The 24,250-nt window shown below is 35.0% G+C and overlaps 1 protein-coding gene across 3 annotated transcripts; it reads left to right on the top strand.

Annotated features, from left to right (window-relative positions):
• Window positions 1-603: 603 nt before the first annotated feature.
• On the top strand, window positions 604-24,250 carry LOC104895755 (uncharacterized). Of its 3 annotated transcripts, none has more exons than XM_057395587.1 (21): window positions 604-891; window positions 2,519-2,877; window positions 2,996-3,100; window positions 3,609-3,710; window positions 3,844-4,110; window positions 4,529-4,936; window positions 11,371-11,415; window positions 11,514-11,595; window positions 12,330-12,492; window positions 14,134-14,296; window positions 14,494-14,872; window positions 15,088-15,271; window positions 15,735-15,836; window positions 16,162-16,488; window positions 16,773-16,856; window positions 16,935-17,093; window positions 18,002-18,085; window positions 18,386-18,523; window positions 19,608-19,720; window positions 21,242-21,405; window positions 23,840-24,250. In XM_057395587.1, the coding sequence occupies exons 2-21, from the start codon at window positions 2,523-2,525 to the stop codon at window positions 23,938-23,940; spliced, it is 3,525 nt and encodes a 1,174-aa protein (XP_057251570.1). In that variant the 5' UTR covers window positions 604-891; window positions 2,519-2,522; the 3' UTR covers window positions 23,941-24,250. The 3 variants fall into 3 exon arrangements, with proteins under 3 accessions (XP_057251570.1, XP_010680641.3, XP_057251571.1); XM_010682339.4 differs by having other exon boundaries at window positions 2,516-2,877; XM_057395588.1 differs by having other exon boundaries at window positions 605-891; window positions 2,516-2,877; window positions 12,333-12,492.

The raw sequence follows: 24,250 nt of genomic DNA, 5'->3' as shown, positions 1-24,250 counted from the left end.
ATGGAAGGGGGTGGTGTTGTGGTTGCGCGGGGGTGGGGGAAGGTCGGGGGGGGGCGATGGGGAGGGAGGGGTGGGGGGGACTGCTGAAATGAACTGAGAGGGGTAGGAGGGCGGCGCGAGGGTGGGGGAGGGGCTGCGGAGGTGGGGGAGGGCGCAAGGGTGGGGGAAGAGGGCGGCGCGAGGGTGTGGGAGGGGGCAGGGGTGGTGGGAGGGTGGGGGTGGGTGGTGGGTTAGTGTTAGGGTTTGGGGTAGGGGTTAGGATTAGGGTTAATATTAGGGGATTAATTAGGGTTAAAGCAGAAAATTAGGGTTAATGACTAACGGCGGTTAACGCCGTTAGTCATTAAGGGCATTTAAGGGTACCCCGTGTATTAGTTTTAAACTTAGGGGTACCCTGTAAATTTTGAAAACTTGGAGAGTACCAGGTGAATTTTTTGAAAACTCGGGGATACTTGGTGAAAAAACCGTAAAAACTACTTCAAAAGCTTGCGTCAAACACTACGACGTGCATAATGTGTTTTAGAATTGAAAGAAATAAAAAGAAAATAAATATTTACTTTCACTCCGGAAGAAACCACCAAATATAGGAAACCTATTCTCCAAATCTCCATGTTTTGCACCGAAATAAGAAGACTCGAAAATCGAGATCACAATTCATAATAATCCATCAAGTTACAGTTTTCAAATATTTTTAAGAAAAAAACCACTTTCCTTCTTCTTCTCCTTTCACCCAACTTGGCAACGACTCACTAGTCACTGCTATTAAATTTAATACTTCCGCCTTTTTACTCCAAAGAGAACCATCTTCAATAAACGTTTTACATATTCTTCTTCTACATGAAAACCGGAGTATTTAGCCCTTAATTGTCACTATCACCTCGCCTTTTTAAGGTATTTTTTACTTCTTTAATTCTTTCAATATTCTTTTTTTACTAAATTTCTTTTTTGTTTTGAATGAATTTAATGAACAGAATTCTACAAGTACTATGATTAATTATTTAATGGTTCTGATGTCAATATTTGGAGTATGATTATAAAGTACTGTACTTTATTAGTGTGAAAATTAAACCCTCCAATGTTCATGTCAGAGTAACTACAAACAGTTATTGAGTCAAATTTTGTTCTTCTTAATTTCAAAGATCGAAGAAAGTTTTCTTCTTGAAATTTCGTTCCTTTTTTTAACCATGTTCTTGAACTTCCAACATAAAAATTGAGTCCAAAGATAAAATTTTTGTACTTGTTTGGTTGTGAAAAGTGAGTCTTGAGAAGTATGTAGTTGTTTTTATATATATATAAAAAGTAACTTCCACAAGATGTTTTTAAATTGGAGAAAGTTGGTAACCTAGTATCCTTTGTGGGGTATATGGAACTTCAATTTTCGGAATATGTGTCAACAAAGTAAGAAGAATTTCATAGTTTTTCTTGTCAATATATGATTTCATCTCCTTTCCATTCTATAAATTAAATCAAATATATATATTTAAGTCCGAATGTAATGCTTTTGATGTGTTTTTTTTTTATTGACGGGATTTTTAATGAATTTTTTATAAGAGATTTTGATTAGTTTTGTACTAATGTATAAAAATTATAAAAAGTTGATAAAAATTTGAAAAGACTCCTTATAACTAGGTTTTCTCTTAGAAAGCAAATGTCACTAACTAAACAAGTAAGGTAGTACTCACATTGTAATTATGTTGTCTGTCACTAGTTAATTAAGTATTTGATTAAGTAGTACTTGTCTCTAAACGTTATTACATACATTAAGAAATTTATTGCTCACTCAGTTCAGACGTTGCTATAGGAGTATTAATGTCTTTCTATCAAATCAACATGCTTCAATTATTAAATAGCTACCTACCTCTTGTAGATAAATTTGTTTTGACGAATCTGTAACAAGGACGTTGATACACGTAAATACAACTGGAAAACATTTTCAATGAAAATGATGTTTTCAAGGAAAAAAACACATTTATAAGTTAATTTTCCTTTGTTCGTGAGTCCTTGGAGTTAAAATTATAAATTGATTAATGGGGAAGAGAAAGGTAAACAATATCGATATCCAAAGAACCCGACACCTTCATTTACCTAAAAAAGGGGTGTCATATCGTGTCCGACATGACACTTTACTTGGATACTTCATCTTAAACTGAAAGGACTTTTTCTACAAAATAGCCGAGCCGGACACTTGGACACCCCGTATTCGAGTAGATAGTAGACACTCAATCTGTGTTGGGTAACATTGCAAAGAACTATTTTCCACCCCTTACAAACCAATCAAAATTAATAATTGTGAGAACAACATTGCCCTGAGTTGTTTTCTCCCGCCCTAACTAAACACTCTCTTAGGCTTTAGCTATGATGCTCATTCTTGCTTATGCCTGTTAGTTACCATGTCTTACAAGTGTACTGCAATATGTTCTGTTATGACATCAGTTAATGTGAACCTTTTATGTTATTATATGACTTCTCATGCAAATTTTATAATCCATAGACATGTCTGTTTGATAAAATTTAGTAGACAAATGAGGATGGAGATGGATAGACAAAGATCCTTGTTTAGTAGACAAAGAAGCAAGCGAGATGATTACGATCGATTCCGCCAACACGAGGATTTAAGGAGCATAGAGTATAATGATCATGGATACTCTAGAGGTATTGATCCTAGGTTATTGCAACAAGAGGATATTACTGATGAATACCCTAGAACATCTGACACAAGAAGTTCCATGACATGGGTGACATCAAGGAATGCAAGACCAAATGAGAGTTTTGTAAGAGATTATAGTGCTGCAGATGTTGTGATTTCGGATCAGCCATTTTCGCAATCAAATTCTTTTCAGAGAAGACGATATTCTGATAGTCCATGTTACAGCAGCTGTGAGTGTTTCTGATCACGTTTGTTAACATATTGATTTAGGCTTAAGAAATCAAATATGAACATTAACTCTGCAGGTTTGCCTTCTTAATTTTATTATATCAACTCATCTTTTGATAGATCACCCGGCTGTAGAGGATGTGGTTCTGGATCAGCCATTTGCACTGTCAAGTTTACCTCAAAGAAGATCAGATTATATTAATTCATCTTATAGTAGCCGTGACTGTGAGTGTTTTTCTTAAGAAACTAGTATCTGGGCCCCGGTATTGCTCCGGGTTTGTACTGTTTTCCGAATTTGATATACATTTTTTTCCATTCCCATTAAAATATATTAAGTAAAACTCAACATTTGAAAGATACAAATACAATAATGTGGACACTTAAAGCATGATTAAAAGTTACTTGAGATGCTAATTGTATCATGTATGATAGCGAGAGGTCAAAGGTTCAAAGCTTGGTGCAAACTAATTTTACTTTTGTTAATTGACATGACTTATGTACACATTGGACAGTTCTAATAGAATAAAAGAGGTGCCACGTGACATATATATACATTGTTATGAACGCCTTTTAATATATTTGTATAGAAGTTACAATTCAAAAAAAAAAAAAAGACGGGAGAAATAGTTTCAATACTCCTTTGGATTTAATGCCATGTTATTATTTATGTTATTATTTAGGACGGAGGGAGTAATTGTTTGCTTTGTTAAATTATTTGTTAACTCGTTTTTAGATCACACGGATAAAGATGTGATTGTTGACCGATCATTTTCACAATCAAATTATTCTAGAAGAAGAGGCTGGAGATCTTCTGGTATCTCATCTTATAATAATGGTGAGGTGCATTTGTTTATAAGTCTATTTATGATTTAATTATCTTTTGTTTGAATTTGATTGTTAATTGACAATTAATCCCACAAAGGGGAGTAATTGTTTGCTTTCCTAATTTGTTTAATCATTCTTTGTAGCTGGACGAGACTCAACGAAGTACAAAAGCTATGATGAAGCAAGAAATCAAAGAAATTTCAAGAGAAATAATGATCGTAAGTATCATGCAAAAAGTTGGAAGGACATAAAACAAGTTGAAAGTTCACCAAACTTACAAAGTAGATTCATTTCAAAGAGATCTTTCAAGAAACCAATGACAAATTCTCTAAAGCTCGGTGGTCAACGTGAAAATCAAGTTAAAAAGACTGTAAGTAGTAAGTCAGAAGAACTTTCTATTAAGCCCAAAGGTAATTAACTATATTCTGCTTGTTGATTCAATAATTCTAGTACTATTATTGTAGTGTTGAACCACATTTTGAAAAATCTCACATGAACAATTATGTGTGTGGTCGGTATTCTCATTATAATTCTAATTATGGGTTGTTCTATAGTTCTGTTACTCTTTCAAGTGTAGGTGTCATGTCAAAATATTACGACGACTTTCAAAATCAATTTATAAGGTCAAAGGATAACATAACATACGAAACTCTATTTAGCTAGGCAGAGAGAAGCGACGAGAGATGAGGGAAAATGGAACAATAAAACAAGTTACTAGTGACTTACATTCTCATGAAGTTGGAACTATAGTCATATAGCAGGAAGAACGCATGTTGTTTGTTAGAATTTTCTCTTACATATATTCAGAGATTAAAATTGCTTTTTCAGGACCCACACCTGTTTCTAATTCAAATTCTGCAAAGATTTCGGAGACTAAATGCATGAAAGACAATGAAGAAGGTGACTTTGCTAATAAGCCTGTTGCAACAAAACCATCAGAAGATAATGCAGAAGCTAAATCTACAAAGAAGTTGGAAACGCGATCATACAAAAACAAAACAGAAGCTAACCCTAAAAAGAAGTTGCTTCCTGCAATATCATCCAAAGATAAAACAGAAGCTAATCTTGAAAAGAATCTGCTCCATGCAGAATCATCCGAAGATAAAGCTGAAGATAACCTTACAACAAAGATAGAAAAAGTGTCGTCATCAAAATTAGATCATAAAGAAGTTGATTGCGAGAAAGGGGATGATACAACTACAAGTAAAGGACATGCATCATCATCAAATCTTAACGGTGAGTATATTTTGTTTCAAGTAGTCATACTCATTATAGTACCATTCGTAAAGGAATCATATATGCATGCTCAGTTTAAGAGATGGATTGTGTCAGTTTGCAGCACGGGACGACCTAGCATAAAACAAGTTTAGCACTGCACATTTGCACGGACATGACGTGACCGCCATCATCTGGTATCCGTCAGTCACATATATTTATGAGAATGGGAAAAAAGAATATGATCAAAATCATGAGGGTGTTTGATAATTAGAGTTTTGGAGCAAAAAAAAAAAGGTTTGGATCATTTTTAGAGTTTTAACTAGTCAAAAGCTCTAAAAAAGGTGTTCGGTAAAAGTGAGTTTTAGAGAGAGTTTTAGAATGAAAACTTTCAAACTGAAAAAGCTCATATTAGAAACTTTTTCTTTAGAGGATTAGATAGAAATATGTTTAATGACTTTTTTGCTTCTAATAATAACACTATACATATGTATTAAAATGTCTATAAATGTCATCTTACACAAACAAATGGCAATAAGTTTGTAGTAATCAGTTACTTTTTACCAAACACATTTATGAAAAAACTTGTCAAATCAGCCATCAAATCTGCTAAACAAAAAATTAAAACTCTAACAGCAAATTCTAAACTTTATTTGCCAAACAGGGCCCATGACTTAGAAATTCTAAGTCCTGGTCTAAGCACGTTGAGTCGTTGACATGGCACGACGAGCCTTTGGGCATGTGCCTTACTGCCTGGACTGCCCAACACGCCACAACCACGGGCATGAGCCAATCTGCCATGCTCGGGTTGTGCCCTAGCCAAAATTTGATCGCTAGTAGGTTGCGGCTAAGAGTTTGTACCGCGTGCGTGTGTTATTCCCGGTCCAGTGACATCTTTACGCTCGCTTATACTATGCCTTAGTCCTAACTAGTTTTTTTTTTTTTTTTTTTGACTTGAACTTATTATTGCAATGCGTTACGTTGATGAGTATTGCTTGACTAACTTTCAATGATAAAGAGGGATTTTTGAAAAAAACTTGTACTGTTGTACATGATTGTGTGTGTGATTGTGACTTCTGAGAATTAGGTAGACAATGGAAGTACTAGTGAATAGTGATGGCAACTTTCCTTTTGTATCCTGGTATTTTGATAATAAGTCACATTCTTATATAGTTATATTGAAGTAATAATATATTTTCAAAATTTTAGAGAGATATTTATTCAAATACTTACACCATAACAATGATCCTTTATTCCGGTATCAATTCAACATTTCCTATTATTTAGGGATCGTGAGAGTATTGTTTTACAACTCTAGAGGTCAAAGGATTCAAACACGTATTATTCATCTCTCTGATTGTACTTTTATTATATAGTTATTAAACTTATTATTGATTTGAAAGAAAAAACATGAGAAGTGAAAGTTTATGAACTATATAAAAAAAAGAAAATTCTCCAACTGTTCTGTTGACGTAATCAAAGAAATTGTCACTTCACTTCTAGATAAGTTCTACTTTTCAGAATATACAGAAGATAACACATGTAGGGGTGTTCGCGGTTTGAGTTGGTGCGGTTTGGGATCTAACCCAACCTAAACCGTAAATATACGGTTTGGCATTTTTCCAACCCAAATCGCACCGCACTTTTACTCAAACCAACCCAAACCGAACCGCGCAAAACGGTTTGGTGCGGTTTAGTTTGCGGTTTAACCACTTTTTCCTTCGCGACATTACTTTTTTTAATCTAAGAGAAAAAAAAAATTATTAATAAATATAAAGAGTCCAAATAAATAGGAAGTTGGCCTCATAATTAAACATAAATAATAATTTATCAAAAGTGTCCAAGTTATTTACCTCAAACTTCTTTTTTGAGTTGTATGCCACCTTGTCAAGTATATTTAAAAAAAATCAAAATAGATATTTTTTTTAAAAAAAAAGATCATATAAGATTGCGGTTTCGGTTTACAAAAATTAAAACCCAACCCAAACCGCAAACCGCGGTTTGCTTGAAATCATAACCCAAACCGCAATTTTAAAACCGCAAACCAACCCAAACCGCGAAAGAACGGGGTTGCGGTTTGGTGCGGTCCAGACCGCACTCTGAACAGCCCTAAACACATGTAGCCCTTTGAAAAAGTAGGACTTTTTATGACAATTTGTAATTTTATATTTTTGAAAAACAACAACTTTTTTTGGTATAAGAAGATTTTAGGAAGCTCTACATACCCTACTTATTGATAACACCCATTACTAGAGGTAACCTCCCGGCTCCCACTGACTTATAATGGGGTTCTTACCTGTGGATGGAGGTCCTGTATGAGAATATTATGGAGAATTATTTCTTATTTTTTTAAAAAGAAATTAACTTAGCAATTACATTGCTTCTGGATATCACAAGTTTCACTAATCAAAAATTAAAAAATGTTAACAATCAAAGTAGTGCGTGCATTGACATTTGTGAAAACAAACATATTCGATGTATTTAGAATTGGAAGAAGTATATGTTAGAAATTTTCGATCTAGTTGATATATATAAAAACAATGCGAAAAAAAGGTATTACAATTTTTTTTAAAAAGGAAACTATTAATATAAAGAAGGGTTTTCCTAACCTATATCAAAAAGCATTGGTTAAGAGTATCAAAATTCCAATATAAGATATCATTATATAGATAGTTTTCATTTTAGAATCCGATCAAAGTATCAAACTAAAAAAAATGTTACATGATTCTTTCTATCTTTTGTATCTATCTTTGTTTATTATTCCTTGATAAAAATTTAATGAAATTATAAAATCCTTAATCTATGCCTTGTGGCATAGGTTAGTTCTATAATAACAGGAAAAACTTTGGGGTTGTTTGTTAATTGACTGGTTTAGTTGGATGAAAGCATTGGCAGTATGATTGACTTTTTGAGTTGGATGAAAGTCATGTGTTTGTAAAAGTGTTTGGTAAAATTAGTTATGGCTGAGAGTTTGTGGGCCAACAAGCCAATTCAAAAAACTGCTTCATTTCGATTGTTTCATTTTGCTTAAAAATCATCTTTTCAACCAACCAAAAAGTCAATAACCAATTTTTTTTTTGATTGTTTGACCACATTGAAAATCAAAAGTCAATAAAAAAAGTCATTTATTAAACATTGTCTTTGTCTAATCTACCACTATGGATAGACATAAATACATAGTGGGAGACAACTCACCAATATAAATCTATATTAAGACTTGTTTGGTTGACATTCAATTGCCTAGGAATTGCAAGTTCCTAAGAAATGCAAGTATAAGAAGTTGTTTGGTTGCAAAACCATGGGAATTTGCACATAGCATATCCTAGGAAGTTCTACTTCCTCCAAAATGGAGTAAGTAAAACTTCCCATAGGAAGTTCTACTTCCCATTATCAATTAAACACAATTTTACACTTCTTAAGAATTTCAAATACATGGAAAAAATAACTTCCTAGGAAGTATGACTTCCTATATACAACCAAACAAGGCCTAATATATTAAAAAGTGTTTGTAAGAAAGAAAGAGATCCAAATATTATTTCATCATACTATTATTGCTTATTTAGTTAAAATTAATGATTATGTATGAATAGAGAACTTTTGAAATTAAGATGATGAATGAGATGACTTTTTTTAAATGAGTATGAAATGACTTATTTAGCTATTACAAAATTGTAGCACAGATAAAACTTGGAACATCGACGGAGCCTAAATGCTAGTTACATTTTTATTTTGAGAGGATTACCCAATGGTTTGATCCAGCATTCTCCGAAAGAAACCATATGATAGGCTTAGTCTGGGAAGAGTAAAACTATGATAAGGCGTGGGAGTGTGACTGACGAAAATTATTTTTTTTGCTTTTCTTCCGGTCAAAACGCATCGTTTTGGCTAATGGCTAGAGCTTAGCCAAAACGATGTGTTTTGACTGGAAGAAAAGCAAAAAAAATTAATTTTCGTTAAATGTCAGATTTTCTGACACGCGCTTCAGAATTTGACGTGCGTATTTTGACCGGAGAGAAAAATAATACAATTACACTTATTAGAAAATGCAATATCAATGGCTTTATTTTTCCGAGATCTAAAAATAGAGATCCATTTTTTAATGTCTTGGATATTTTTTTTCCTAGTTATTTACTAATTTTCTATAATTTTGCTTATTTTATATGAAATATTAAACAATATTTTTGTACATCTAATTTAGTTAATGCTAAAAATGATAATTATGTATTTGTTTAGTTAATTTTTTGTCAATTAGTAATAAATATTTCATATTATTAAAAGAGTAAATAATAAAAATATTGATTGATGGAAGAAAAAAAATAGTTGCGTGGGGTAAAAAAAGTAGTTGGATAGAAAGTAGTTGGGTTGATTTTCTTAATTAAATAATTAGGAAGAAAGTGAGAAAGATTGTGGAATGTAGTTTTTTAGAGAGAGAAAGTTAAAAAAAAAAGTTGGGATGATCATATTTTTCAATTATCAATAATGTTACTCTAAAGCTCCGTTTGGTAGGGCGTAAAACGTTTTTCTGGAAAATTGTTTTCCTCTATTTTCAGTTTTACATTGTTTGGTTGGCAAATGAGTGTAAAATCATTTTCCCTTGGAGTAAAATTATACTCCCAATGATGGAAAATCATTTTCCCTTTAAAATGAAGAGAAAACTGTTTTCCTTATCTCTCTTACACACTCCTTTCACTACTTCTTTATTTTCCCTTTCATATTTCTCTCATTTTCATTATTTCTTTTTTACATGGAACCAAACAACGAAAAACTAATTTTGGAATTGTGTTTTTCATTGTAAGTTATTTTCCATGAAAATCATTTTACACTGAAAATGTTTTACGTCCTACCAAACGGAGCCTAAATGGTTAAAGAGCGGCGTAAATAAGTGTTATTAAAAGGCCAAAAACAAAACAATAATGAGAAAAGAGCCAAAAACACGGGACTCTTAAGTCTTAATAAATTCGAAATTCCCATAAACTTCTCTCTCGTCTACCAATCGTCAAAGAGTCGAGACTATAAGAGACAAAAAAGTCACACTTTGTTCTCCTCTGTTGCACTTGCACTTATTGTTTCTTTCCGAATTACTACTAGTAGTAATGGCGATTCTACTCCTCCTTCACTGCATGTAATCCTGCTTATATTTTCTCTCTCCTCTTCACCTTCTTCTCTCTCCTACTGCGATTGTGCTCGCACTTTTTCTCTCTCCTCTAAGTTTTCGCTGTATGATCATATCTTTACTTTCCTCTTTCGTCGTTTTTTCGGCTTTCTAGGGTTTCAGAATCAACGTTTTCTTCCTGGTAATGTTTCGTTATTTCATGTTTTTTTTCGAGTTTAATGGAGAATTATCGTTTTCTACTGTAGTTTAACGAAGAATTTTTGATCTTTTTTTTTGTTTTTGTTTTTCTGCTTTAATGTAAGCATGTACATTGTCTTTGCTCTGGTTGATTTTTTTTAGTTTTCCGAGTTTTTTCTCGTAGTTTTTCTGGTTTCAACTTGATCAATGACTGCTATCTTTTATTTTTTATCATTTTTTTTTTGGTAGTCGTAGTTAGAATAGTGCTTTTTCTTTAGTTGCGTTATTTTTAATTTGTAATTGAGATAGTAGTGGTAGTTTTATTTTATTTAGTTGCAAAACGACTAACTTTTCATGTGAACGTGCATATCATCCTTATCGATTTGAGTGCTTCTACAGTTCTACGGGAAATTCTAGTCCGAAAATGTTGTAATTATTGAACGATGAAGTAATGATTTAATGTGATTGATATGGCCTGAATTTTAACTATAACGGTGGAAATTGGAATGCAAGTTTAACTGCTTGATTGCTCTCCAGTTGAGTTCTGCGTGCTAAGTTATGGAGTAGCGTAACTGCGTAAGGACTAAGGAGACTGTTGTGGTTGAGGAAGTTTGTAATGGATAATGTGGTGATTCAGGATAAAGTTGGAACATGGAAGTGAACTCCTTGGATGGTTAAAAGTATGAGGTTAGGGGTGAGGTTGAATGGTTCGAGCATGTAAAGTGAGGGGACTTTGTTTTCTGGTGAGGATTTGAAAAATGATCAAAATTAAGAGTTACAAGGTATGAAGAAGAATATCGAAGAAGTCTAGGGAAGGTGTGATCAACATGATTCACCTAAGCTAGAAGTGCAAGATGATGTGCGGTTGAAATAATTTTATAGTGATCTGATGTACTTGTTTCAGATACTTGCTTTGGGGTTGGGGGGGGGGGGGGTGGTGGGAGGCTATATTGTTGTATTATGGCTCTTTGCCTTGTATGCGTGTTTCTACGTCCTTGTTCTCACTTGTTTAGTTGTTTTTGTGAACATGAATTTTGTTGCTTAAATTTCTCCGTCTCATGTGTTTACTTGGAAAATCATATTTGATAGAAGCCTTATTTGTGTGGTTCTCATTTTTTTTGTTTCTAATCATTATACTGATTTTCATCATTGCTCCCTTCACTAGATTCCAAAATGAAGGATTTGAATGGCAAGTGTTATTCCCGGCAAGGTAAGTCATCACACAGGTTGACTTAGAAAATTACTTTTTCAAAGAAAATCTGATTGCTTTTGATATTTATAATTTTGTTGGTCTTGTGGGTTTTGCAGATGCTTCGTCATGTTACTTTAGACTGATGAAAGATAACAAAATTATTTGTCGTACAAAATGCACAAATCCTCCAATTCAACCGTATGTGGATCCTGTTTACTCCCATGTCATGAATTCATGATGAATTTAGACTGTTTCGTATAGTCCTGTGTAGGAAATTTTGAGCTGTTTTTTTTCAATCCAGTTTTATCGATAAAGCTTCTATTAAGTGGCATATTGATAGTTTGATGAGTTTGCAATATAATTCATAATTTCCTTCTGTTTTTGGGTGCTGGAAAGGCACACAGATCTTTGTTTATGCATTTTAATAGATTGACGATAAATGAACTCATTTTTTGTTCATCAAGCTCCCATATATGGCCTCAAGGCCTCAATGTTAAAAGGTGAATGTCGGAATTGTGTAATCCTGACTCTTTGTTTTTACACTTGAGCTAAAGTTTTGCTTGATCTGTTTACGTCTCCGTTTTAGTGGGTTTTTTACTCTCAGTGATGCAATAAATGACAAGTGTAGTTAACTGGAGTTGAGTATAACATGCATCTTCACATTATTTATTAAAATATATACTCTATGTAGAATAGTTAATTTTGTCACAATTGTTTTTGAGTTGTGATTGAACATTTTGCCCTTTTTGCCCTTATCAACGGAAGCTTCTACTTTTTAATTTATTAGAAAACTTTGCCTATTCATTAGGTCATTTTAACCTATTGGAATTTCTGTTTTAAAAGAGTTGTAAATTATTATTTTTTTCTAACATTTTACATTTACTATTAAAGATACTTGTTTACTTACTGTCCTTTTTTGCACATGAATATAGCAGATCGTCTTCTTGGGATGTGGACATAGTTAGGAGGACTACGGTGAAAGGTCTTTATGATTTGCCACAGTTTTTTCTTTTTCCAGCGTTCCACGAGTCGCACCAAAAAAGGGAGGAATCGGAATGGGTTAAATTTTTGACTTATCTTTGTGAATCCAATAAAGTAAGCATTGCATTCTAATACCTTCTCATTATGAAGTCCTTTTCCTATTCTTGTAGTTGGTGTAAATTTTTTACCTACATTTATGTCCTAACTTTCATGGTGGTAAATGGTAATATTCCAGATATGGCTTCTTTAGCCTCAGTCAATGTGCCTGACATAATTTCATATCAAACTTGAGACTTTAACTTATATAGTTATATCACATGTGAACTGCTAGGATTTTATTGCTTGATACGTACAACCTTATCTTCTCGTAGTTTAACTGGTGTTCTTTCAACCACTTTGTCGAAGTTGTTCTTTTGTGGGTCTAACTACTTATCGAAGTCTGCTTGAGTTCTCTTGCCTGTCAATTTCACCTAGTTGTAAAGATCGCGAATTCAGCTATAACATGGTGGTAATATGCTTCTATGTTATTTTTAGATGTGTATGCCAACTTTATGTAGAGAGATTTTAGGTGGCTGCTTATCTATATTCATATATACAAAAAGGTGTTGTGATACCTGAAGGTTTCGTCTCCTATGTTCATTTAGATGCGTATGCCAACTAAATGTAGTGAGAGTTTAGATGGTTGCTTACCTCGATTTGTCTAAATATCTCCTCCATCTGAATTCTCCATTTTCCTTGTTACCGTTGGCTATGGCCAAACCACGACAGCCGTTTGTCCATCTTTTCTTTGATTGCGCAATTCCAACCCGGCAACAAATATTGGTTCTTGCTACACTATCTTATCCTTGATATCTTTGGCAAACAAGACCTTGTCGTGTGTGAATTTTGTCAATAGACATCTGTAGATTATTATTGCCAATAGGAAATTTCTTCATATTCTACTAGTTCCACCCAAGTTCTCCATGGTCAGTTGGTCTATCTGGATTTCTTTGAATATGTCCATCACCTGAATTCTTCATTTCCATATTGGCATTGGTTATGCCCTAACCACAGCAGTCGTTTTTCCTTTTATCTTTTCCTTGAACATGCAATTCGAAACTGACAGCAATCGTTTGTTCTTGCTATTATGTCTTGTCCTTGATATCATTTACAAACAATAACTCATCTTGTATGAATTTTGTTAATGGATATCTCAAATTTATTATTGCCAAGAGGACGTTACTTAGTTTATACCCTTATGTAACTCAATCATAGTCAGACAAAACTCATGCCCTAACAATTCTGCTGATATATTTGCAGGTTGAATTCTTTCTCAATGTTGAACAAAGTATTCCTCTTGATAAATATATTAAGTTGATATTTCTTGAAAATATTGCTGCTTACGACTTCTTAAAAGCGCCTCCTCTCATCAGAGCCGCCTCCTTAAATAGATGGACTACGACATCTCAATTATCAATTTTCCCTTTTCTTAGTGGCTACTCTTGACCATACTGGAACACTTTGTCTGTCTAAATATGTTCCTATGCTCTGTCAGTAGCTATTCCTGTGTACAATTATAGTTTGAAATATCAGAAGTGCAAGCTTAATCATGTTATGTAAACACAATTACTAAGTGATTTACTATGCCAATAACTAGTGATATTGAGTGGTGTTGCATAAACACATGTTTGGATAAACAAATAGAGCTTAGCAAACTTGCTTTTTGAATATGATTGATCGATATATTTATTGATCTGCTGCTTTCATGCCTTATAGGTTGCTATTGTAGAATTTGACAATTTGAAGATTTATGTATTCCCCCCCGAGACTACAAACTCTAGCAAAACAGACGGTGGCCTATATTTTCACCATGCTGTGGTGGCTTACAAGTTGCAAGAACTTTGTGACACTTCTGTGGACCAAAGGTGTGGACAATTAGGTTAGTCCTCCACCAAGTCTTTAATATGCATGCACAAAATTGGCTAGATAAACTAAAGGAAAACAATCAAATCTTCTTCTTTTTGTATGAGTCTGCATCATCTCCAGATGGCTGCACCTTTTTGTTCTGTTTTCATAAGCAAAATTTCAGATGTCATCGGCAGATTCCAAGCATAATTTTAGTTGTGGTTCTGACAGTTGTGCATGGAGCTGTGATTAATAAAATTAGCGCGACACCAATTGTAAGGTCTGTTCTTGAGGATGAAGTCAAAAAGTCTTCAGGGCCGCACTCCATTCCTCCCGATCCTTGCATGATAAATGCCCGTGCATTTGAGTCGGAAGCGTATGTGAAGGGAAGTAGTTCCACTGAGAAGGGTGCCTGTTCTTCTATCTCCAAGTGTCATGAGGCAGCTAATAGTATTCTCCCCTTTTCCGCGAAGGAAGATGTTCTTACCGAAAGGAATTTTGTCAGCGCAGACCCAAGTTATCTGAAAACTCTTGGTCAGGCTCACTCGGGCTGGATTTTTGGTGCAATTGCAGAGCTTGTTGACAACTCGAGGGATGCAGGGGCATCAAGGTGAGTCAAAGTCTTCTGTCTTTTTTGTGTCTTTGTGTTTTGGATGAGGAACTTTACAAGGAAATTGTTTCGAATACAAAGTGTAATTTATGTTCCGAATAACGTACTTCCTTCGGTCCATAATTCTTGCAACACTTGCTATTTCAAAGGTCCGACTTAGATTACTTTTTGGCATTCTTTAATCTTCTTTGGTTAACATATAATGTTTGGAACAGGATTGAGATTCTTATCGAGAATATATATGATAAGACAGTGGATTGCGACATACCTATGCTTTCTATCATTGATGATGGTGTGGGAATGAACCACCAAGAGATATTGAGGATGATTTCATTGGGGCACAAACAACCAGATGAAGATAATCTAGATCGTATTGGGAGGTTTGGTGTTGGCTTTAAGGTAAACTTTCATCAACCATTTTTTTTCTTTAATAATAGTTGCCTTAATAATAGATTTGGAAACAAAATGTAATGTTCCATTTATTGTGAAATGTTGATTATGATCAACAAAGACCAAAGTACCTAACTAACAAATTAGGCCTTGTCCACCATTGACAAGTTTCACTGATATCTAACTTGTAGCTTTCTGTCAATCTTAATTAACCCTCTGGCCTCTACCATAGAGTAAGGAGATGGGCATCTTTGGGAACCTACGGAAGAGCAAATTGTTAAGAGTGCAAGTGTAAATCCCGAGTCTTATGGTTTGCCTGATTATCAAATGTAGTGGCAAAGTTTGCAATGTTAACAAAGGAGTAGTGTTCCGGCCACACTTGAATATCATAAATTCATGGAACCCATTTGAATCTCTTGCCATATCAAAGAATATTCCTCTTTCTAATTTGAGATTTGTTTTTGTTTGTCAGACGGGATCAATGAGACTGGGGAGAGATGCTCTAGTACTGACACAGACAACTCATTCTCGTTCTGTTGCTTTTCTTTCGCAATCATTAAATGAGGGAAAGGATGTAAGCTGCCTCAAACTCTCTCTTTTCCTCTCCCCCCATCCCCCAATCTAAAGTGTACATTTTGCTCGTCCTGTTGCTTTTATTTGACAAATCATGAATTGTTGGAGAGGATGTAAGCTACCACAAACCCCTCTGTCATCACCTACCCTACAACCCCCCCCCCCCCCCCGGTTTGTTATATATATCTCACTCTGTCTTACTGTATCTACAGAATGTTGGGCTGTTGTCTGTCTTTTATGCAATGATTAAATGACGGGAAAGATGCCATTTTGGTTCATATAATGTGTGTAATTTCCAAACTTGTATGTCTCCTCTTATAATGCAGAATTTGGAGATACCTGTTGTTAGCTACCGTCGACACGCACAGTGCATGGAAATTGATAAAAGTGTACAGTCTGAGGCATTAGCACAGCACAACCTGAATGCAATGAAGGAGTTCTCACCATTTAATGAGTATCTAATTGGTGAAAAGGCGGGCTTGTTTGGAGGAAATACAGGAACACAGATCTATATATGGAATTTGGATAAATGGGGTTCAAATTACACTTTAGAATGGCAAGCAGGAATGCGTGGTGGGAGCTCATTTCACCAGGGTGACATTACTATTCGTTCTAGACGTGTTAGAACTCGTCCGGGACAGACGAGTCGAAAGGTTGGAATGACCTTTCTTATGTTCCCTTCATATATAACTTCTGGTTAATGCAAAATATGCTGTAAGATAAGCTGTAATTAACATTTTAAAACTGTCTTAGTTTTGTATTCTCACAACGTTTGTTCTTTTTTTTTTTTTTTGAGGGGAACGTTTGTTGTTCTTAATATTACACTAAATTATGTGCTTTGCTGTTTTCTGGAATATATTATGTACTTTCATATGGCTTTTAGTAATCGCGATAAAAGTTACTTATTGTAGCTTTCATCCCCCCTTTCCCTTTTCAGGTTTTGCTAGACTACCAACTCCGTCCTTATTTGGAAGTCATATTTTTAGAGCCTCGAATGAAGATATTTGTTCAAGGTTCACTGGTAATTATCACTGACTTTCCATTGCCTATCTAATTGAGTTGTTTCCATTTGGTGACAGTAAAACTGCTATTTTGACAGGTAAAAAGTCGGCCCCTGGCTAAATCTCTCAACAATACTGCTGTGATAAATGGTGAGATAATGGGTAAACAAGTCCAGCTTACTCTTGGTCGCTGTCAGGTAGAGTGGGATGAGGCAAACAGTGGAATATTTTTGTACTGGCATGGCCGTCTTATTGAGGTCAGTAACATCTACTCATCAAAAAGTGGTCGGCTGATGTGATGTGCTTTAGAGTGGAAATTTGATGGGTATATGATGTGCTGTTAGATTGCAGAATGATATATTTATATTAAACAAGAACGAGATGATGTTGATGCTTGTGTGCAATGAATTGGGGAATGGAATGGAAGCGGATTATTGGTTTGAAGAATTTAAAAGATTGAATTGTTGTCCGCAATTTCTTTAATATGTTTTGTAGTGTGGAGAGAATGAAAGGAAAGTATATACTGTACCCCTAGTTTAAGGATTAGAAAAGAAAGGAAAGGAAAGCATCTCGATGACTTTCCTATGTTTGTTTTAAAATCATATAGGATTTCATAGCAAGTGGAACAAAATTATTGGAAAGGTTATTATAAAATCTTCACTTTCCTTTCCTCCCAAAATTGGAGGAATTTGGGAGGAATACAAATTAAAAAATTGAATGTTTTCCCTTTCCCGTCCCTCCTTTAAGTTGAATATAGCTAGCAAGACATTGAATTTAATCTCGTTCTTTCTCTTTCCTCTCCTAGTTTCTTGTGCCATAATTCAATGTTGCAAGTTAAAAACAACAGAGGAAGTATGTGTTATTTTTAAATCACATGTTTCCTTTATGATATGAAATGATGTCTTTATGGAATCCTGTGATTTACCTTATCAGAAAGTTTTGGTGTTTTGTTAGCTTCCTCGTATTTGGCAATCTGAGTTTCATTACTGTAGTAAATATTAGCCCTTGAGCTCTAGTGTGATTACTTTTGGAAGCAATTGATTTTAGCTTGAGCATTGTTTGATGGATATAGATCTACCAAAGAATTTTAATATGGAAAGTTTCATCCAACTGATGTCTTTTACCATCTCCTTGCTCCCTCTCACCTTTTTGTCTTTCTTTCCAGGCTTACAAGAGAGTGGGTGGCATGGTTCACAGTGCTGATATGGGTCGAGGTGTAATAGGTGTTATCGATATTACAGATTTAATGGTATTATTTCTTCTTGAGGAATTCATCACCATGATAAAATGCTTATAATAAGGCTCTTGTATTTCAAAGCAAATATGATGTAAAAGACAGTTTTAACTTTTAATTAAATATTTACTCTATTACTTGGTTTTTTTTATTATCGATTCGCATGAAAGTGGTGCATGTTTACCCTTGGGAATTGTAATTTTATGTTAATGCAATTTACGCTGTCTTCAACCGACTCTCTCAGTTGGCCCTTGCATGTTAATTATGGATACCTGCTGTCTGCTTGTACTTTATCGTTTATCCTCTTGTACACAGGATGATGGGAATGGTGGTGTTTGGGTTCATAGCAACAAGCAAGGATTTCAAGATTGTGAGGCATACGCTGAGCTTGAAGATTGGCTGGGAAAGAAGGCAGATGAATACTGGGATAAGTATTTCGATCCAGTACAGCTGGTATGTAGCATAAATAATACTCTTATGCACACATGATTTACTTCGTTTAAGTTATCGTATAAGATTTAAGAGAAGTATGTGTGGTTTACAACAAGTGCAACTGTTTTGTTCACAAATCTGTCTGCATGGAGCAAACCCTTTAGTGGATTTGCAGTGACCATCAATCCCTCCTTTGTCTGTTTTATGTTGGCTGTAGGGGTTTAGGTCTAACTTTTTTGGGGGGGTTGGGGGTATACATTGCAGCTTAAGTTGCAAGAATATGTGAAGCTAAGAGTTGGAATGCGCTTGCTAACAGCATGAATCAGTGATTGATACTGGCTCTTTATTTTTGCCCTACTAAAAAGTGTTCATTACACTAATTGTTCTTTGATGGGATTAATGTTGGCTCACTTGACTTACCTTTATAATAAGAGCATTTGCAATTAGTTTTCTTAGCTTCTTGGAAGGAGAGTTCTCACTCAATTGTTCGGTATGTGTTTATAATCCTGTTGCTTATAATGAAGTTCTTGAGATTGTCAACCAAATTACTTAGTTCTCTCATTGTTAGCTAACTGCATGGTCTGTTGACATGGTGGTTTGTGCTCGTGCTGCATGGAGTATTAGTTTGTAGGTTTGTTATGTTGCTTTAGCAATACAACTAATTTAACAAGCTGGACGTTGCTCTTATGATTTCTGTATCTGGGCCTACAGATGCCAATATCAGTTTCAACTTTTTGAGTATTGTTCACCTATGTTACTCCGACACGGATACGGGTGTCGTATCCAAGTAGGTAGAATTTTAAATTTTACCTTGAAAATTATTATAATTAAAGAATAGCAGACATTTATTTTTCATGTTGGTTCAATAAGTAATAGTAAATGAGGGACATGTTCCAATACACACTAGTTCTAATATTCAACTGTCAATGCAGACATTTAATAACCCCTGTTTTTGGCTCCACTATCTTTTGTTTGCTAGCTTTGTCAGCAAGAGTGTTTTCCTGGCTAGTGAATGTATATTTTGGTGCTCGTAAATTGTTGATATTCTCAGCAATAAAGGTTTTATAACTATGTTTTCTAACTGAAACCCTTTGATTTGTGTCAGAAAAAGGGCAATGCGCTCTACAAGCCTGACTATGAGTGGGTACAGTGTGACAAGTGCAGGAAGTGGAGAATGTTGAATGCTAGCTTTGACAGCATGAAACTACCTAAAGAATGGTATGCCGATAATGACTTCATTGATTTTGAAGAAATTTCGAGTGTGATATCTTCCTCCCTCTGTCGTCTGTCCTATATACATGCTGTCTTGCTGTTATGCAGGGGTGACAATGTGACATATGGGTCTGTAACTCTGTATACAACTTATGTATTCACTCTAAAGTATTGCCAACTTTTTGGACAGAGATCATCTTGTATAGCACAGTTAGCAAACACCAATCATCTGGTGTTGAGGAACGAGGGGGGAAATAATAATATACTCCCTCCATCCCTTAATAAATTTCCATTTCTCCAATACACGTTTAGTATCTTTATATCTTTAATTACATATTAGTGATAATTATAAAAGTTTGATTCTTCCAGTGTAGACAATGAGACGAATCAAAGAAGACCTCACATGACTTTGAAAGTTTTATCTTATATATTGGAAAATTTTGAGGATTTTCTTTACCTATGAATTGTGCTCAAAATTAGAAATGAGAAATATATTAATCAGCAGAGGGAGTAATCTTGAAAAGAGTTTGAAAGTTTTTTTGGTTGGATGTGAGCAGAAAGGGAGAGAGTATGGTGTATGTTTATTTTTTTGGCCCAAATCATAAAGTTCAAGATTTGTAGAAGTTTAGTCGCAGGGCAGCTTCCCTGTTAACTTGTACCTGTAGAAATTTTAAAAAGCAAGTAAATGTTAATGTTTGTACTTAGTCATATTTAAACTCATCTTGGTGTTGGATATGGTGTTTGAGGAAAGAGATTGAAGAATCTAGTATACAATATTGCCTGATTGCTGCACTTATTAATTTAGGTTCTCACTCTCTATTTGATACACCATGAGAGTTGTTAAATCTTACACCTATTAGACTAACAGTTGTGACACTGTATGCTGTTGGATTCTTTACTCAAATGAACAGTAGCGATTGGGCTATTGTAGCACTATGACCTTAACGTACCTCTATGGTTAAAGGAAAATCCTTTAATATATAGTTGTTCAGACTATTATGACCAATAAAGTAAAATTTTAGAAAGCTCCTTATTTCGTAGTTTTTAATTGTTTCTGTAGTGAAGTTCCATATATTTTCCATCAGCACGGTGATAATACTCTATAAGCAAACCCAAACTTCCAAAATATAATACTCTATATATTTCAGTGACTCTGGAAAAAGATAGTCACACAGATAGACCCTTTTAGGCCTTACAAGTAATTGAAATATCTTTAAGAAGCTGGCAGAGGGAATTAAGACGAGACAGCTGAGGTAGATGATCTTGAACAAGGTGTGATGTAATTGTGACTTAGAATGCAAATTTAGAATAGTAGCTAATCCATTCTGCTGTTCGTTTCTTTTTGTAGCTGGACGTACAGAATTATGATTTGATTTTCTGGAAAATTTTAGATTTTATTTTACCGTACCCGTCGAAGTCTTATCCTGCCTTAATCAAGGAAACGTTGGATTTTGTTCATTGTATGGTATGTTTTCTAACTACTTGCATTTTCTTCTCTGTAATTCCAAATTTGTGGTTTATGAACAGGTTTTGTTACATGGAACCTTTTAATGGAAGATGTGAAATGCTTGAACAAAAGCCTGGTCGTGGAGTTATCACGGTGGGGCTGAAAAGATCAGCTCATGATCCCAGCAGAGCTGCTGATTGTAAAGAAGGTGTCCATACGGATAACGACAGTGCTGAATCAGAAGGTATCTACTTAGACTACATTCCATTATCATTTGTCCTCTATTTGCTTCACAAAAAAGTAAGGAGTAATACTTCATCAAACATATGATTTTACTACTGAGTATATTGGAACAACCCTAGTATGTATCTTGAGCCGGATAGATCCATGTTGGACACTCTTTACTTGTAAAAAGAATTCTCTTCACGATCCTCGTCTAGCTTTTATATTTTCTTGTTCGAGTTTGAGTCCCAAAGTCTATGTTGCCCGCCCACCCATCACTGCTCTTCCCCCCCCACCTCACCCCCACCCCTCCTCTTTTGCGTTTTGATATCAATAGATTTTCTAGATCAATAGATATCAAAGCCATGCACAATTAGGGATGACAATCGGGTCGGGTTGAGTCAATTTCAGGTTAACATGATTTATATTTCAGGTCACTTACCCCTAACCCAAACCTGACCCGATTCTAATTTGAGGACAAAATTCATAACCCAAAGCCGACCTTACCGATTTCGAGTTGACCCATAACCAACTCAAAATGACCTGAAATGAAATTTAACTATACACGCTAAGTTATGAAAGTATAGGTTAATGACCTGAAATGAAATTTAGGTGATTCAAGAAATGGGCTTGGTCCAATACAAATAAGAACAACAAAAGATAGGTTGTATAAGTTCTGAAAGTCTAGGTTAATTTCAAGCTGACCTTACCTGAAAATAATCGACTTCTAAATTAGGTTATTTGAGTTATTTTCAAGTTCAAAAAGTCAACCCGAATATATTTTCAAGTTGGATGGGTAGACCCATTATTTATTTCAAGTCAAAATTCTCAACCTAAACCCAAGTCATTTTCAAGTTGGGTTATTAGGTCGGGTCAACTTTTCTCACCCATCACTTTTTTTTCTTCCTCATATTTTGTGTTTTAAATTTTTCACCATGTACGCATGAGTTCTACTTCCTCCTGTTTCTAATAGTTTACCCATTTCTTTGGATAAACACATTGAGACAAATTTAATAAGATCTCACATGACTATATTTTTTCTTAAGTATAGATTACAAGAGGTAGTCAAAGTCATGTATGTGAATAGTGTCTAAAGGCAAACAGGTCAACGAATAAAAATCAGAGCGAGTAAAAAAAATACAAGGTACCCTCCTAGTTGTAAAAATGCACAAGAAAATTCATAACAATAACCTTACTATACTAAAGACCGTCAATTCTGTTAGTCATTAAGGCTAAAGCAACCTAATTAACCCAAAGGACCCTTAATTAACCTGATTAATGCTAATTGATTCTTAATTAACTATTTAAACCCTAATTAACTGTAGTTGATTAAATCTTCACCCCACTCTACCCCTTCGAAATCCCCACTTACCAACAACCCTTAACAACCACCCACCCACGAAATTCCTCCCACCCTTTTGAAACTTCAACCTAAACTGATCATCGTAATATCGGGCAGCATTACCTGACGAAGGGAGGATGGGGTTATCTAGAGTCCCAAACCTTTCGACCCTTCTTTCTAAATGGCGGCTTACGAGGCATTGATCATTCCCGTTAGGCCGAAGTGTTTGGCCTCCTCTTCTTCGTGTCCAATCGCATCTTGATTATGTCTTTGGAAACCACATATTCCGCTGACTTGGTAGGGTAGAAGTTGGTGTCTTGTTGTAGTTTGGTGATTAATGAGGTGGAGGAGAGAGAAGTGTGGGTGGTGTGGAAGGATGATGTCATGGAGGAGAGAGATGGGAGGTCTAGGTGGTGCTGTTGTGGGTGGTGGTGGAGAGAGATAAATGAAAGAGCGGTAGAAATTATTTAAAACTGTTTTTTTAGTACTCCCTCTGTCTCAGAATTATTTCTCATAATATTATTTCTTTTAACTCATTTGGACCACACTCTACCTATATCAATAAAAAGCTACCGACTTTCTCTCTTTGAATAAAATGTGTCCCACGAACTCCTGCCAATTCTACTTTAATAAAATAACATTTGTTAAGCACGGTAAAACTTCTCACTTTAAACTATGTGTCCCAACAAGTGTTCAGATCTTTGATGGAGGGAGTATTGGTCAATGCAGATTTGACTGCAGGGTCAAATCATTTGTGTTTTAGTAAACCTCATGTTTGGACCATGGTTGCTTATTACATTTGTGTGCATCTCTTTGAAAGCCCTGCACATCTATTGCAAAGCAGATTTAAATTATAAACTTGTTTCAGAAGACGAAACAACTTAGATCTTGGGGAAAGGCTATGAAGGCAGACATTGGAGGTCCGTTAGTGTGATGCTTTAGTGGAGTTTACTATCTTCCTTTGATGTTGGGAGACATTTATCTGATTCAAAAATCATCTGTTTGAGATATATCTCAAGGCATGACATTGCCTCATGTTGCATCTTTTAATTATTTTCTACATTATTGCTCATCCACTCTGAACTGACGTTGAAATGTCTATATTTGCTTTTAGACAACAGCCAAGATAAGCATACTGAACTGGCCGAGGATGATGTCCGCCCCGTGTTAAAAAGGCTTAGAAGAGGGCCTGGTCGAGTTTCAAGGAAGTTATGATACCTTTTTTTGCCTCATTTTGTATCTAGAAGCACCTAGGGACTGTGATCTTGTGTATATGAGTACCAAGGGTCATGTTTTTCCAGATGTTAGTATTTCCCAGTATAGCTTGTACATTTGCTATGGCTGGGAATTTCTTTTGTACAGATCACTCTCAAGTAAATTCTTACTGTGTAAACAATGTAAAGTTTAGGGCTGACAGTAGGAATGAAAGTTATTCGGATAAATCTAATCTAATCCAATTCGAATTAGTAATTCGGATCGGATTTGAACTATGTTCGGATTGAATTCGGATTGAGATGTTTTGAAA

This window comes from Beta vulgaris, chromosome 6 (assembly GCF_026745355.1).
Source record: "Beta vulgaris subsp. vulgaris cultivar EL10 chromosome 6, EL10.2, whole genome shotgun sequence".
Classification (NCBI taxonomy): Eukaryota; Viridiplantae; Streptophyta; class Magnoliopsida; order Caryophyllales; family Amaranthaceae; genus Beta; species Beta vulgaris.
Note: the sequence above shows the minus strand (reverse complement) of the source record. Positions and strands in the feature narration are given on the sequence as shown.

Bases quoted from the DNA above. Each gene is read 5' to 3' on its own strand.
- LOC104895755 (XM_057395587.1), top strand. From the start codon at position 2,523: ATGAGGATGGAGATGGATAGACAAAGATCCTTGTTTAGTAGACAAAGA. The intron at 2,878-2,995 runs GTGAGTGTTTCT...ATCTTTTGATAG, and splicing joins TAGTCCATGTTACAGCAGCT to ATCACCCGGCTGTAGAGGAT. The intron at 14,873-15,087 runs GTGAGTCAAAGT...TGTTTGGAACAG, and splicing joins AGGGATGCAGGGGCATCAAG to GATTGAGATTCTTATCGAGA.